The 17,060-nt window shown below is 42.0% G+C and overlaps 1 protein-coding gene across 1 annotated transcript in view; it reads right to left on the bottom strand.

Annotated features, from left to right (window-relative positions):
• Positions 1-17,060, bottom strand: part of lyst (lysosomal trafficking regulator) — a 212,164-nt gene that overhangs the window by 90,672 nt on the left and 104,432 nt on the right. Inside the window, exons 8-13 of the mRNA XM_033021759.1 lie at positions 13,449-13,605; positions 7,348-7,568; positions 6,530-6,596; positions 6,267-6,376; positions 2,894-3,317; positions 227-365 (exon numbers count right to left, since the gene is read on the bottom strand). Of these exons, the coding sequence (XP_032877650.1) occupies positions 227-365; positions 2,894-3,317; positions 6,267-6,376; positions 6,530-6,596; positions 7,348-7,568; positions 13,449-13,605 (1,118 nt within the window). The remainder of the gene's footprint in view (positions 1-226; positions 366-2,893; positions 3,318-6,266; positions 6,377-6,529; positions 6,597-7,347; positions 7,569-13,448; positions 13,606-17,060) is intronic.

Genomic DNA, 17,060 nt, shown 5'->3' with positions numbered 1-17,060 from the left:
TTACTCAAGGCTCTCCAAAACCATCAACACACTTACAAATTCATGGGAGCAAGCATTGGGCAATTAACTAAGTATCATCCATATTTTAAATAACAGTACTTATTATCAAAATAGTAATAAAGACTGCAGACGCTGGAATCTGAAGCAAATAAACCAATTCAGCCAATTGATTTCTGATATATATCCCACTCAATATCCCATTATACTTCAGAATGTCACACTCCACCTGAATACAAAGCCACCAGTGTTCAAATCAGCCCAAACTTGCAGCATCATTGTTTTAGACCCCAATGAAATGACATGAAGACAATCATCTTCAATCAGTTTATCACCATCATAATATAAGCCTGTTGTTTTCTCGTCTTCTGCAAAACAAAATAAAAAATTTTCATCACCAGGAAAGATGAGCAGGCACATATTGCAACCATGTTACCAATACAGTGGGGGGAAAGCAATGCAGATAGCTATCTTTAAAATTGTCAGGAACTTGAATGAACAACCACGAATAATCTTCAATAAAGATGAGTGAAATTTAGTAAAAACTGAAATAATGAAAATTGTTAGCTTTGTTTTAACTTGAGCTCCAATGAAATTGTGAACCGCAGCAGAGAAGGCTCTATGGCTCCACATTCTCAAGGGTTTGCCACCTTTGAAAGATGATAGGTCATGAGGTATCTGTTCTGGCTCAGTAAATGCAAATCCCACTCCAGAGATACGAGTCCACTGGTTGGCATCACAATGCTATATACTGAGGGAGTGCTCACCCATGAGGAACTGCCTTTCAATTGAGATGTTAAACTGAGATAATCGCCTCCTGAGAGGGACACAAAAGACTCCATGACCCGTCAAGAGCAGCAGAGGTCTCTTTAATCTCCTAAACAAAACGTATCTCACAACCAACATCAATAAGCAGTTGCATTAGCCAAAGAAGATGCTATAGGATGATTAAAATTAGTATTAATTTAGACCTGGCCAAGTTGAAGTTTGCAACCTTAAATCTTAAATGGCAACTTTGAGTACATTTCAAAAATACTTCACTAATTGCAGTTATCGGGACTAAACATTCTGAAAGGTGTTCTTTCCTTTCAGCTAAGAGAGATCTATTTTGAATCTTACTGGATCTTCACAACATTAGTGTATCTATCTTGTTTCTGTGACAAATATTCAAATGATATGTTAACCCACTAAAATACTGTCGTTGAATAATATAGTGTTATCCACAAATATTCTGTCAATCCATCCTTGTCTGGCTTCCCTTAGAAGCTTGAACCAGATCATTATAAATGTAAATGCAGCAGAAGCAACCTGAAATTACCATTTTCACAATAATCAGACCGAGTTAAGTGCTCATGAACTCAAATTGTGTATTTGTGATAGATCGATGAAAACATGGAAACGTATAGCATACTCTGTTCTTAAGAAATGACAACAGTTGTGGAAAGTTCCTTACATATTTGGTTCATGATACAAATCGTAAAGATAGACCTATGGTGGTCAGAATTTGTATAATCATCACTTTGCAAATTATTGTTTTTTTGCTATAGAAGACCATAATGACACTGCTCTCATTTTTCTCTCAGAGAGGATATAATTGCTGTTTCAGTTACTTCAGTTCAGTTTCAGTTTGGTTTATTGTCACGTGTACCGAAGTACATAGAAAAGCTTTTGCTGCGTGTTAACCAGTCATGGGAAAGAGAACACATGATTACAATTGAGCCAGTTACAGTGTTGAGATACATAAGGGAATAACGTTTAGTGCAAGGTAAAGCCAGTAAAATCCGATCAAAAATAGTCCAAGGGTCAACAATGAGGTAGACAGTAGTTTAGGACTGTTCTCTTCTTGCGGTAGGAAGATTCAGTTGCCTGATAACAGCTGGGAAGAAATTGTCCCTGAAAAGGAGGTGTGTGTTTTCACACCTATACCTTTTGCCCAATGGGAGAGGGAAGGAGAGGGAGTGACCAGGGTGCGACTCGTCCTTGATTATGCTGCTGTCCTTGCCGAGGCTAGGTGCGGTATAAATGGAGTCAATGGGAGGGAGGTTGGTTTGTCTGATGATCTGGGCTACGTCCGCAATTCGCCGCATTTTCTTGCAGTCTAGGATGGTGCTGTTTCCAAACCAAGCGGTGATGTATCCTGATAAAGTGCTTTCTATGGTGCATCTGTAGAAATTGGTGAGAGTTGTTAGGGACATGCTGAACTTCTTAAGCCATCTGAGGAAGTAGAGGTGTTGGTGTGCTTTATTGGTCATTGCTTCAATATGAGTGGTCCAGGAGAACTGTTGGTAATATTGACTCCTAAGAATTTGAAGTTTTTAAACCATCTTTATTTTGGGACATTCATTGCAAACTGGGGTATGTGTACCACTTCGCTTCCTGAAGTCAGTCACTATCTTCTTTGTCTTGCTGTCTTTGAGAGAAAGATTGTTGTCTCGACACTAGACCACGAGGTTCGCAATCTCCTTCCTGTACTCTGTCTCATTGTTATTTGACATCTACTTTGCCTCACATCATCACGTTAAAGTGTTATACAAGGATTTTGCCACATGAATGTTATCTGGAGTAAAGTAGGGACAACATGCATTCTCAATTCCGAACTTGCACTCTCAATTTTAGATTTTACAGCTAAACAATTGTAGGTACACTAATCACGAATGCCTGGTGTGAAGACTTGCTTAAATAAATTAACATTCAAAATAGATCTCTTATAGATTTAACATTTAAGATGTTTCTAGTGCAAACAATAGATAAGCAGAAGTTAAATTGGCCACAAATTTGCACAATGTGGTAAGCTTCCTCATTCCTAAAAGTCTTTCATGAAAATTATTTTGAAACAATACTCCATTACATAAGTTATTAATTCGCAATAAAATACAACAATTAATTCTATTCTTACCAGTGATGTCAACACTGTTCTCTCTGGAAGTGTCTAGCAAATTTCGTTTTTGCTTTTTAACTTTATTTAACGCATCCATTCCTTTAGGTACTTCCACTTTTAACCACAGTGAAATGCTAAAGCCATCCGACATATGTGGCCAACAGATTTGACCAACAATTGGTAAGTGGAGTGGAGCCACGTGCCAAGGAGAGTATAATTGGTGGATGTATCTGTCAGGTTCTATCTCTCTTCTGCTTTGTGAGATCTTGACACGCTTTAGAGGGTTAGAGCTCTTGTTGCTGATGGCAGAACTGGATTTCTGCATGGATGAAATGCTACCAGAAACTTTAGAGTTGGATGCTATTGGGAAAGCAAGGTACTGCATTGGGACCATATTTATATTTGCTTCCACTATGCTCAGAATTCCTCCAAGCAGTATTTTCTGAAATATAAAAACAAATACCAATTCTTCAATATTTCATTGTACAAGTCTTAAAGTAATGGCTCCCAGATGAAGATAACAATAGGAAAATATTTATATTTTTGCCTGGAGCCCCTGCATTTGCGCTGCCAATCACAATCCCCACCTATCCATACTTATGTGGGCCAGATGCCGAAGGCTGAATCAGCTGACTCTGCACAAGTGGTGTCCAGTGTGACTCGCAAGACCACGGCAGTAAGCACGGCACCAGCTGGTCCTGCACTCTGACAGGAAGCAAAGATGCAGTGGAAAATACATTTCTGTGAAATCCTTGGACCACTTTTACAAAGCCTCTGACATTCAGCAATAATTAAATACTATAAATCATGCTGTAAATTATTGTGCAAATTTAAAATAAAAATGTATTCATAAATAATCTAATATAAATAATTTACTGAGATTCTACATAAAGAGGTGGAGTTGAGTAAGATGTACACTGGCATTCTTACTCAGGAAAGTAAAAGATCTGCGGGGTATTTTTTAGATGGAAATTTTTGATGCACAGAGACCTGGGTGTCCTTGTACACAAGTCACTGACAAAAAACATGCAGGTCCGGCAGGCAATGAAGGCAAAGTATCTAAGTACAAGAGTAAAGATGTCATTGTGGCGTCAGCTGATAGTTAGACCACTTACGGTCGAACCCTCTTCAGTGGTTATGAGGGCTGTCTCGTGACGACATGGGTTAAGGGGAGTGTCCTGCTACATAAGCAGATCTCACCTGGAGATCATCAGTCGACAGGTAGCTGCGCTCGAGACAACACCCTCGCTCAGCTGCAGCATCAATGACAATATGTTAGAGGACCAAACTTGCATGTACGTCAACCAAGTAATGTCTGAATAAAGCAACTGATGCCACTACATCATTATAATAAGGAGCCTAGGTTAGACCACATCAGAGTACAATTTTGATAAGCTTATTAAAAAATATGTATTTGCCTTACAAGGAATATAACAAAGATTCATCAGATTGATTCCTGAGAATGGCAGATTATTTATACGAGGAGAGACTGAGTAAGCTAGGCCTGTAGTTTATAATGAAAGGTGATGCAATTGAAGCACACTAAATTGTTAGAGGTCCCAACAAGATATATGGGGAATTATACTCCCTTTGACGGAGTCTAGAATTCAGAGCTAAAATGTCAAAATAAAGGGTAGACTCCAATGAGGAGATATTTCTTCATTCAAAGAGTGAAGGATCTATGGAGTTCTATATCCCAAAAGGCTGGAGGCTCAGTCATTCTGGACATATATAAATGGAATTAACAAATCTCTGTATGTTAGAGTAATCAAGAAGTATGGGATAAAGCAGAACAACTATGTTCAAGTGGTAGGTAGACCAGCCACAATCGTGTTAAATACCAGAGCAGTCTTGTGGGTTCCTACTTTATATGTTCTCATTTCCCAGGTTAAGTCCAGGCCTACCGAACATAGGGGCATCTGAATGCCAGCCACGCTCTTCTGAACTATCTGCCGCAGCCAGCACAATGCACTGCTTTAAAAATCTCTGGAACACCACGCCTAACAATCTACAATTAACTATGGTGCAATGAATCATAAAGCAAAGGAATGGAATGAAAAATGAGATTAATTCCAAACAATTGTTTCACTTATTACTTTTCTCATTTCATCATTTGTTATGCTGCCCTCCACTGCTTCCTTCTTCTTTCTTAATACATTGACATCAAACTAGTAGCCTATTAAACAAATATTCCTTGAAACTAGATACTGGTTATTAGAGTAGAGTTATTTTCTGAACTATTAATGATTCTATTAGTGAAGTGAGGATGTGGACATTTATTCATATATTTTATTCTTTTAGAATCAGAAAGGATGCAAGGCAAGTGAACTAAAATTTACCTAGATGGAATTTTCTCAAAGATCACAGCAGTAAAAAATACCAGAAACAGGAAGAGCACCTCATATTTTGCTTGGAAGGAAGAACATCTCATATTATTTTTGGGTAACATACAATCCAACTGTGTGAACATTGAATTCTCCAATTTCAAGTTATATCCCCCTTCCTCCTCTCTCTTTCCTGTGCTATCCTGCCCTGGTGCGCACCCATTTCTCCCGCTATTTCCACCTCCCCCGTCACCCTGCTTTCCCATCCTTTGTACACTAATTTCCCATCACCGAGTTCCTCATTTCTATTTATTATCCCCCCCACCTCTCCCCTTCCATCTATAACCATCTCTCTGGCTTTACATGTCACTCCCATTCTCTCCTTATCTGGCACCCTTTTGTCTCCTATTTGTGGAATCCAGGGATATGGGGAGAAGGCAGGCACGGGTTACTGATTGGGGACGATCAGCCATGATCGCATTGAATGGTGGTGTTGGCTCAAAGGGTCGAATGGCCTCCTCCTGCACCTATTTCCTATGTTTCTATGTTTCCTTTCCACTCTAGTCTTTGTCACTCACTTACAATGTACAATCAACCCCCTTCACCTGTAATCATCTATCACTTGCCAGGGTTTGTCCACCCACCTCTTTTGTCCAGCTTTCTCCCCCTACTATAATCAGTCTGAAGAGGGTCCCGACCTGAAACGTCACAATTCCCTGCACAGATGCAGCCTGACCTGCTGAGTTCCTCCAGCATTGTGTTTTGCTCAAGATACCAGCATCTGCAATTCCTTGCATCTCCAGGGAGCTGCTCTTGGCTTTCCCACAATCTCCCCCGTAAAACTATGTCGACTAGAATGTTTTGTAATTTGGAAGTTTGGAGCATTAAGTATTCTGTCATGATTTCCTTCAGAACAGCACTTTTGAGCATGTTCTGCCATGAATTCTCCTGTGTATTCTGCACAAAATTGAATTTCTGACAATTGTATTTCTTCTTTGCTCTCTTAATCTAGTTGCGAGATTAATTCAGCTTTGGAAAACATTTTCAATAAAACAATTAGTACTCACAGTTGGAGGGGTCTTTTCCAAAAACAATTTCAGAAAAAGGGCTAATTCTTCTGCTGACAATCTGGATCTGGTTAAAATCACCAATAATTCCACAAGTACTGCTTGGCACTCTGTATAAACAAGCAAAAATGATTACCGGGTCATGTAATTGATGGTGAACTGCTAATGGTTATCGCATTTCCAGACAGGTCATATTGCTGCACACTAATGATACACTTTAATAAATACAATTAGAAGCTCCGCAAAATAAAGTTTACACATACCCTCCAAATGTATCCCAGACTGGCTCAAAATATTCTGAAAACCACTTAGAATAGTTGTTACTGCTCCCTGAAATAAAGCATGAAAACATGAAAAATAGTAATTGTCATAAATGCAGATTTACATTTCGCTTGAAAAAGAAAGTTCTCTTGATTATATATTTTTGAAATAAGATCAGTTTAAACCATTTCAAGCATTGTACTTAATTAGTTAGTGATCCAAGTCAATAAAGCAGAAGATAAGAGGTGGATGCCTTACATTTGTTATCTACTGTGTTTCTTCACAAATAGCAGGGACAACCAGACAGGAAAACACCATGAGTTTTAAATTAAATGTTCCTCGGATAAATACTTTAAGATTGAAATGTCCCAAGACTGAACACCTATCCCCATTTTTGGCATGGTTATTTTATTTTTCTAAAAAGCCACAGATGGGTAAGCTGGTGAAGACAATGAACAGAAGGGAAGAAACAAGTAACGCAGGCCACAGAACAAATAAAAACTGGTGCCTATTCCTTTGCTGTAAAAGCAAATAAATATTTTCTTAACTATTATCCATGAAAGTAGAATATATTACACCAGTTCCAGGTCATACAATAGAAGAGCCAATACATTAAATAAGAGTTGACTGCAATCCAAATCACCCATTTGAATTACTGAATATTCTACAGGCATAACATACCATCTGATGTTGTTTTCTTTAATTTGATTAATTAAAATTACTATATCATTTGAATACTTAGCACGTGATTTTATTCCATCAAGATTCGAATACGTTTAAATTTCTGCATCCTTTTTTACCCCCACATACTCAATTCTACCTGCTGGTAAATGGAGGCAGCATTTTCTTCATTGTGTTGAACAATCTCCAGCAGGCTGCTGAAGACATGGGTTAGGACATCAAGGCTGGGACTGCTGACACTTAGCAGGGTGAGCTCCAGCATACAGATCTCAGGATACACCAACTTGCCCAGTGTACTCTCTGTAGGGTTTCCAAGATAACTAGAAGACTGAGTCAAGGAAGAGAGTTCTGGCTTTACATCTGTAATACAGAGAATAAAAATAATTTGCTCATTTTCCACTTTAATCCAACATACATTTGTGATTGGAAGTAGTTGAACAGTTTGGATTAGGAGGAACAAACTGAAAGAGCTAATAGTCAAATCTAATAGTCAAATCTAAAATTGAGTCATTCGTCTACAAAAGCATGGACTAGTAGAACAAAAGAATGGCTCGGTGCCAAGTCTGAATGACTTTGTAAATTATATGGAACACAATATGGAGGACAGGTTGTCTTTTCAATAAAGAAATTAAGATGGAATCCTGCAGTAATAACATGTGCTTCATTCAAGGCCATAAAGAAGCCAAGATTGAAAAAAATAGCTGACGCTCCAGAGATAAGTAATAACTTGTTATTGGATGAGCTTGATTTGGACCCAGCTTTTCTTATATTCTGAAAGGCTACAGAATCTTTCAGTCATGCCATATTCAGACCTGGTAGATGCATTCAAGAGAGAGCTAGATAGGGCTCTTAAAAATAGCGGAGTCAGGGGGTATGGGGAGAAGGCAGGAACGGGGTACTGATTGGGGATGATCAGCCATGATCACATTGAATGGCGGTGCTGGCTTGAAGGGCCGAATGTCCTACACCTGCACCTATTGTCTATTGTCTATTCTATGTTCTACGTTCACACTGAGGGACAACTGAAGTCCATCCATCAAACTGCTGTTACAACTGCTTAATTTCTGGTCAAATTTATGTAGGATCGGCACTATAATCATTGCAATTTCCAAAGTTTACTATCTCTATACTTGTAAAACTCTGATCTTGGATGTGTATTTATTTGAGTGTGTGATGTTCGTGTACGTTTCACATCTCCTCGAAAACACGACGCGCTAACGGTGAAATGTTTACATATTCCGATAGAGATTTACGCCACGATGTCATAAATTGCCTTATCTAAAAATGTCATGCATTATTTCTCGAGTTATTTATGAAAATGTTCACAAATCTCAAATAACTTAGAAAATAAACGAGATGGTCTCGCTGATGGCGTCACAATGGATCTGACTGCCTGCAGCTGCTCGCGCCGCGATTGACTTCACCCCTGTTATGTCTTCGGTACTTCTTGGCTTCTTAACTTTCACTTCGTTAAATTTGTCACTTAGCATTTTTAAACTGCTGCTCAGGTCGTGCTGTGCGCTCCACTGGGCTTCTTGAAGTTCTAGAACATGGCAGCGGCGGTCGTTATCGCCACCCGGATGAGGGTGCGGGACAGCGCGATGGAAAGGTGGCCCGGGCAGCCATTACTCCCTCTGGGAGAGGCCGTCTATGGAGACCTGCAATTCCTCCGTCTATCGCAGGGACTTGGGGAATCGTGACACCTTTTCCTCGCTGGTGATCCCGATCCCACCTGGCGATCTTTGGCCGTCATGGGGGACGACGTCCTCTCCGCCTCCCCCGCCCGATCGTCCGGGTGGGTGGGTTTCCCCTCGCAGAAGCCAAGATCAGCCAGCCCTCCGCTGCATGGAGAGTGGTACCGCCCGCTCAGCATCCTCACGCCTGGTGGGGAGGCTGCTGCCGCGGGCCGAGCCAGGCTCGATGCCTACTCGTCCGCCCGCGGCCTCCCTCGAGTCCACGTCCACCCGCAGCCTCCCTCGGCTCGACGCCCGCCCGCAGCCTTGCTCGGACCCGGGGGGAGGCTGCTGCTCTCCGACCTTGGTAGGAGCTGCCTCTCCCCCCTCCCCTCCCTCTCTACCCCCTCGCACTTCCTCTCTACCCCCTCCTCCTCGCACTCCCTCTCCACCCCCTCCCTCTCTATCTCCCGCTCCCTCTCTACCCCATCCCTCTCTCTCTGCCCCCCTTCCCTCTCTGGCCTCCCCCCTCCCTCTCTGGTGGATTATTGTGTTCGGGAACCAGCCCTCCCCTGTGATGCCGTGCCCCCCCCCCCCTCAATCACTACCCCTCCTCCCTCTCCCACTCTACCCCCCCCCCCCCCCTTAGCCGCACCTGCACAGTTGGGGGTTATGTGTGAGTGGATAGGGTGGCCAATGGGGTAAAAGGAGCGAATGAATTTTAATATAATTTCAAGGGGGGGGGGGGGGTTGTGTGTGTGTGTGTGTGTGTGTGTGTGTGTGTGTGCGCGTGTGCGTGTGCGCGTGCGTGTGTCCGAAGCCCCGCCCCCCCCCCCCCCCACCGCAACGGGTCCCGCTTGCTCTAGTATTCAATAAAATCTTCAGTGGATACCACAGCTGGTTCCTCATTTAAGGTTTTTTTTATTCTTCTTCTAAATTGTGTCAATGCATCTTCTGCAAGAAATGTATTTGCAATTCATCCTATAATCAATAGTCCTAGTAATCTCAAAGATCAGCCTGTCAGTTCAAAGTCGATAAGAAATTGTCTGCTATCTCTTGTTCCTCATCACCACATCCAACCATGCCCACGTCCAGATTACATCTTGGGTCATTCTTCCTTTCTTCCTATATACTCTATTTGTTAATTTGCAGACCTAGGTCTAAGTTGCATTGTTTAAAATTATGAAAAGGTCAAAAATAGCTGTTAGAATAATGAAGACTGGTGTTTTGTTAAATCTTTCAACCTTACGACAATAATGCCAAAAGGAAAATAAAAGATAAATCATTCCATTGCAGACATTTGGTCTGAATGGTGGCGAGGGACGACGGTTTGTGGGTCATTGTGTCCGAATCGATGAGTGGGTGGAGTAAGCTGCTGAAGACCCTGCAGTAGCCTGGGTCTCGATTGGATTGGGAGCTACTGCAGGGGGCCGAGCGCGGGGATCAGATGCTGCCTGCAGCGGTACGGAGTGGTGAAGCAGCAGTGGATTGGCACCAACTTCTCATTGCCAGGCCGACCCTGCAGCATTGCCAGGACCAAAGATCTCCGCTCTAAGATCTTTGGCCAGGACAGCAGGCTTTTGTGGCCAGGTCAAGAACTCTACATTTGTAACAACTTTCAGACTTGGATTTGAATCATGAAAAACGGCGCCAAACATGGCAACTCGTGCATACTGTCTCAGTGTACTATTCCTATACATGTGTACTTAATTAATTTTGGGCTTATGCATAGTAATACTCAGTAATATTCGGCCGCGGGCCCAGTGGACGACAACGTCTGGAGCTCGCAGGTCCCAGGTTGGTGAACGGTTCTCCGGAGCTCCCGCGACAACAACTTCATCCACTGGACTGGAGGGTGGCAGCTTCGTCTGCCCTGGGCCGCGGAGTTTGAACCGGCCCGTTCGCGGAGCTCGGATTCAGCCGCGGGACTCACCATCACCCGGTGGGGTCCCAACATCGGAAGCCTGGATCGCCTCCACGCAGAGGGAGAACAAGGAGGGAAGAGACAAGGACTTTAAGACTTTTGCCTTCCATCACAGTGAGGAGGTGCCTGGTAGACTCACTGTGGTGGATGTTAAATATGTGTTTATTGTGTGTTTTGTTATTTTATTCTATGTTATGACTGCAAGGCACGAAATTTCGTTCAGACTGAAAAGTCTGAATGACAACAAAAGATACTTTACTTTACATGTGACAATAAAGTACCATTGAACATTAAAAATCAACACACATCAAGAAAAACCCACATCAGTAACAGTAAAAAATGTGAATTCCATACCAGAGGAATGTAAAGGGAAAATACAAAGCAGCAAATAAAAGATGAGACTTATTAAAGTACAATGGAAGGAGTTAGTATATTTTAAATTCACGTCAGGGATATTTGTGCAGGTTTGTGTGAATAGTGTCATGTATTACAGGGAAAACAGGATGCATGAAACTGCAGAAAGATCTCTGATGAGGAAATTAAAGTACCAGGGTATTAATTATGAGCCATGGCAAATAGAAATTCAGAAATGCCAGTACCAGAATTCACCCAATCCCAATTTGCCTCGTTCCATTCCAATGTCACTTCCAAAATTTGGGCATTTTGTTATTCAGGCCAAATTAACATACAAATATCTATTTGTGGTCAAAGAGCAAAGTTGAATGACTAAACTATGTATGCCAGAAACCAGTTCTTAACCCCTTTACTTCTCATTTATTCTCCCACATCCCACTTTGCGCCATTGGTCATGTTCTCACTTCCTTTTTCTAGTTGCAGCAAATAATTCAGAATTTTGACATATTCTGTAACCAATTTATTACCAGTACTTACTTGAAACAGCAAACATTTGTTGGTGGGGGCGCTGCAAGATGGCTGCCCTGCCAGCAGCGTGTTTGTCAATTCTACTTGTTTTGGTTTTTTTAGTATGTCCAAATCTTTGTTTTAATGTCTCTTGGTGTGTCTTGTGTGGGAAGTGGTGAGGGGGGGTAAGGGGCGAACCGCTTTAGGTCGCCTCCTCCACGGAGAGGCGACTTTTTCCATGTCGCCTCCCTCGCGAACTAACACCAAGGATTGGTGCGGCCTTTCCCGGAGTCAGGCCCGGAGCTTCAGCAGCGGGCACAGTGTGGCCTTTTCATCACGGAGCGGGCGAGCCCTCGCCGGGGGTCGCCAGAAGGGAGTGCTCCGACCGCTAGCCCGCAGCAGCCTGAAGCCGCAGTCTGCGGAGATTCCAGCTGGCGCAGCGTCCGGAGCCTGGGATCCCTCGTTGGGGACCCCGGAGAAGAGCTCCGACCGCCGGCCCACGACCAACAACAGCTTGAAGCCGCGGGTGCGGCGGGGACTTACTTACTTACCTTCCGGAGTGGGATCCCTCGCCGGGAATCCCTGGAGAAGAGCTCCAACCGCCGGCCTGCGGCCTACGTCATCGTCAAGCTGCGGTCTCCGGTAGGGAAGCACCGATTTGGGACTTACCTTGCCTGTACATCTGGCCGCCCGCAGCGGTGACTGCGGAGGTTTATGGTCCCGACCACGGGGAAAATTGGAGGAGGACTGACTAAACTTTGTGCCTTCCACCACAGTGATGAATGCTGTGGTGGATGTTTCGTGTTAAATTTTATATTGTGTATTGTGCGTTCTTTTTTATTGTACCGCTGCTGGCAAGTTAATTTCACTGCACTTCATTGTGTATGTGACGAATAAATCTGACTATTGACTATTGTTTTACAATTTGCATTTATCAGAAGTTTAGAGGGATATGGGTCAAGCGCACATAAAATGGGACTAGCAAAGATGAGCCCCTTGGACAAGACTTAAGGCCCTATTTCTGTGCTGTATGACTATGATTCTCTGGACAGCCAATTTATTCAATTCAATATAAATTACGATAAACTTCTTTAAAGAGTGTTAAAAATTCTTATGAGCACATCAACCAAAATATGACTTAAACTTTTTATTAATTCATAAGGAAACGGAAACAGATTTATTTCAAAAGAAAAAATCTATGGATGTCAGAAGACTCAGATGGTCATGCAGCATTTCAACAGTTTAATATCCTGAAATATTAAATGCCGCCTTTTTTTTTACAGATGCTGCCTGATCGGATGATTTTTTCCAGTATTTTGTGTCGCAGACACAAAATGCTGGAGTAACACAGCCGGTCAGACAACATCTGTGGAGGGAAATGAACAGCTGATGTTTCAGGTCGGGATCCTTCTTCAGACTCTTCAAAGTCACAAACACTTTTTTATCTAGACAGTTATTAAACCAAATGTGTACCTAAATGATGCCCAAATTAATCTACAATCTGCAGAATTCAACATTTTTGGTATGAAAAATATGCATTGGATAAATAACATTACCATTTCAATCACATTCTCGATACTCTCCAAGTTAAAAATTGCCAGAGCATAAACCATCTTATGTGCCTTTTTGTAACTTCTTAAATAATAACCTACTTAATTTGTGTTGAAGTTGGATAATGTGATTAAACACAGCAATCACTCATTTGCATTGTGCCTCTTCACTGGAGCAAAGTTTACCAAAGTAAGAGAAAGTGAAGTCCATAAAAAATGGTTCCAAGATTACCTTCATCCTTAGTTGTACCATCTTCTGGGTTACTTTCACTATCAGCCTCATACCCTTCCTCTTCTGCAAAAAGTCTGATACTGTAATACTGTGGATCCTCTGTTTCCTCTGAAAAATCACCCATCTGTAGTCCTGACTCGTCATTCATTTTCCGCTGCTTTAGAAAAAAAATTGAAGTTTTACTTTAATGATCCTAAAATAAACATTCCATTTTAAAAGTAGAAAATGCAATCCGTAAATCAAATTAATTTTCAATTGGATTATTCACAGCAAGAGTACAAGATTCAAAAGATGGAAAGGTTGCAATATACTAGTTTCAATAATATATTTCCCTTTTTTTTCTGTACCACCGCAAGAATTATAGCCTTGAAATTGAGAGGGATCGAAAACTCAAAACTATCGAGTTTCAAAGGAGTAAGGATATCATACGGTAATTTAGGAAGCATTAGTCACTTTGCACTCCAATTTCTTACAAACATCAATGTAATCGTTAACCCTATAATCTATTTTTGTGATGTTTATGGGCACATAAGTATTGGATACAAGAATTCCTAGTTAGTTTTCAAAATTAGAACATGATCCCCCACCACCAATCATGAAGGTAGATAAGACTTCTTATCTGCGAAAGGCACCAAGTGTGCGCTCAAGTTTCAAGATGGGTTTACACCATGGCCTATTTCAAGAGTGCTACAACTGAGCCAAGGCGGACACGTATAACCATATAACATATATAACCATATAACAATTACAGCACGGAAACAGGCCATCTCGACCCCTCTAGTCCGTGCCGAACACATAATCTCCCCTAGTCCCATATACCTGCGCTCAGACCATATAACCATATAACAATTACAGCACGGAAACAGGCCATCTCGACCCCTCTAGTCCGTGCCGAACACATAATCTCCCCTAGTCCCATATACCTGCGCTCAGACCATAACCCTCCATTCCTTTCCCATCCATATAACTATCCAATTTATTTTTAAATGATAAAAACGAACCTGCCTCCACCACCTTCACTGGAAGCTCATTCCACACAGCTACCACTCTCTGAGTAAAGAAGTTCCCCCTCATGTTACCCCTAAACTTCAGTCCCTTAATTCTCAAGTCATGTCCCCTTGTTTGAATCTTCCCTACTCTCAGTGGGAAAAGCTTTTCCACGTCAACTCTGTCTATCCCTCTCATCATTTTAAAAACCTCTATCAAGTCCCCCCTTAACCTTCTGCGCTCCAAAGAATAAAGCCCTAACTTGTTCAACCTTTCTCTGTAACTTAGTTGCTGAAACCCAGGCAACATTCTAGTAAATCTCCTCTGTACTCTCTCTATTTTGTTGACATCCTTCCTATAATTAGGCGACCAAAATTGTACACCATACTCCAGAATTGGCCTCACCAATGCCTTGTACAATTTTAACATTACATCCCAACTTCTATACTCAATGCTCTGATTTATAAAGGCCAGCACACCAAAAGCTTTCTTTACCACCCTATCTACATGAGATTCCACTTTCATGGAACTGTGCACAGTTATTCCCAGATCCCTCTGTTCACCTACATTCTTCAATTCCCTACCATTTACCATGTACGTCCTATTTTGATTTGTCCTGCCAAGATGTAGCACCTCACACTTATCAGCATTAAACTCCATCTACCATCTTTCAGCCCACGCTTCCAACTGGCATAAATCTCTCTGTAGACTTTGAAACTCTACTTCATTACCCGCAACCCCACCTATCTTAGTATCATCTGCATACTTACTAATCCAATTTACCACACCATCGTCCAGATCATTGATGTACATGACAAACAACAGTGGACCCAACACAGATCCCTGTGGCACCCCACTCGTCACTGGCCTCCAACCTGACAAACAACCATCCACCATTACTCTCTGGCATCTCCCATTCAGCCACTGTTGAATCCATCTTGCTACTCCACCATTAATCTCAACCAACCTTCCATGAGGAACCTTGTCAAAGGCCTTACTGAAGTCCATATACACAACATCCACTGCTTTACCCTCATCAATTTCCCGAGTAACATCTTCAAAAAATTCAAGAAGATTAGTTAAACATGACCTTCCAGGCACAAATCCATGTTGACTGTTCCTAATCAGACCCTGTTTATCCAGATGCTTATATATATTATCTCATATATGTATCTCAATATAAAATCTATAAAATACATCTGCAGAAGGACAGAGTTCCTGCAGAACTATAATTCATTCACAAACTAAACAATTATTCAATTTGTGTTTAAAGAAAACAACATACTGTTCGCAAAGCAGATGTAAACTCAATTAACAGTTACCAATCCAAATTGGTCTTGATCACGCTAAAAAAGAACTTTGTGTCTAAAACCAATTTGTGGAGGACTCTATGTTGTTGTCATGCAATTGGTGATGCATCTGATCCATCCGAATTAAGCTTTTGGATGGGATTCTTCTAGATAGGATTTACTCCCGGGAAGATAATTGGGATAAGTAGGGACAGTCAGCAAGTTAGTAGGTTGTGCCTTACTAACTTGATTGAGTTTTCTGAGGAAGTGATGAAGGTGGTCAATGAGGATAGGGTGGTGGATGTTCTCTATATGGATTTTAGTAAGTCATTTACTAAATACCACCATGGTCGGCTTATCCAAAAAATTAAGATGCACGGGGTAACAGTGATATGGATGATTAAAAACTGCTTTACTGATAGAAGACGGAGGGTTGTGGTGGAATGGCAATATTCAGGCTTGATGTCTGTTCCACAGGGTGGTGCCAGCAATGGCTGCCTCGCCAACAGTCTGTCTGTGCCTGCCTTCTCTTATTGTTTGTTTGTATGTGCTAAATGTAGGTTTCTAGTGTTCTTTAGCTTGCGGGGGGTTTATGTGGGGGGAGGGGGAGTTGGGGAATTTTTTTTTTTAAACTCTTACCTCGACGGAATTGCAATTTTTTCCCGTATCATATCTCCATCCGCACTGCAGCCTAACATCGAGGAATTGGCGGCCTTTGCTGGAGACCGATCGGGAGATCCACCGCGGGTGGATGCGGACAACGTCACGGAGCTCGAGATCCCTTTGCCAGGGATCGACCTCTGAGCTCTACTACGGGAGTCTGCTGGGACTTTAACATCGCGGAGCCCGCGGTCTTTGGTCAGAGACTGACTTTGGGAACTCCAAGCTGCAGGAGCTTCGACCGCCCTGACGCGAGAGCTTCGATCGCCCCGACGTGGGAGCTTCAATCGCCGGCTGCAGGGGCTTCGATCGCCCTGACTGCGGATGGTTCGACTGCCCCGACCGTGGGAGAATAAAAGAGGAAGAAGATTGGACTTTATTGCCTTCCATCACAGTGAGGAAGGTGGAGAATCCACTTTGGTGGAAGTTTATGTTAATGTTTATGTAGTTGTGTATCTTGTTGCTGTGTTTTTGTATGGCTGTATGGTATATCGAATTTCACTGTATCTTATTAGGTACATGTGACAATACACTGACCTTGAAAGCTTGTTAAAAAAAATGTTAACCATAATTACTGCGCTTTTACCATTACGTAGAAATGTTAGAAAAGTTTAAATTTGCAAAGGAAATGCAAAGGACCAAAGAAAACAAAGAAAACAAGGTCTGTCATTCATCT

This window comes from Amblyraja radiata, chromosome 5, assembly GCF_010909765.2.
Source record: "Amblyraja radiata isolate CabotCenter1 chromosome 5, sAmbRad1.1.pri, whole genome shotgun sequence".
Classification (NCBI taxonomy): Eukaryota; Metazoa; Chordata; class Chondrichthyes; order Rajiformes; family Rajidae; genus Amblyraja; species Amblyraja radiata.
This window is presented reverse-complemented; position numbering and strand designations above follow the sequence as displayed.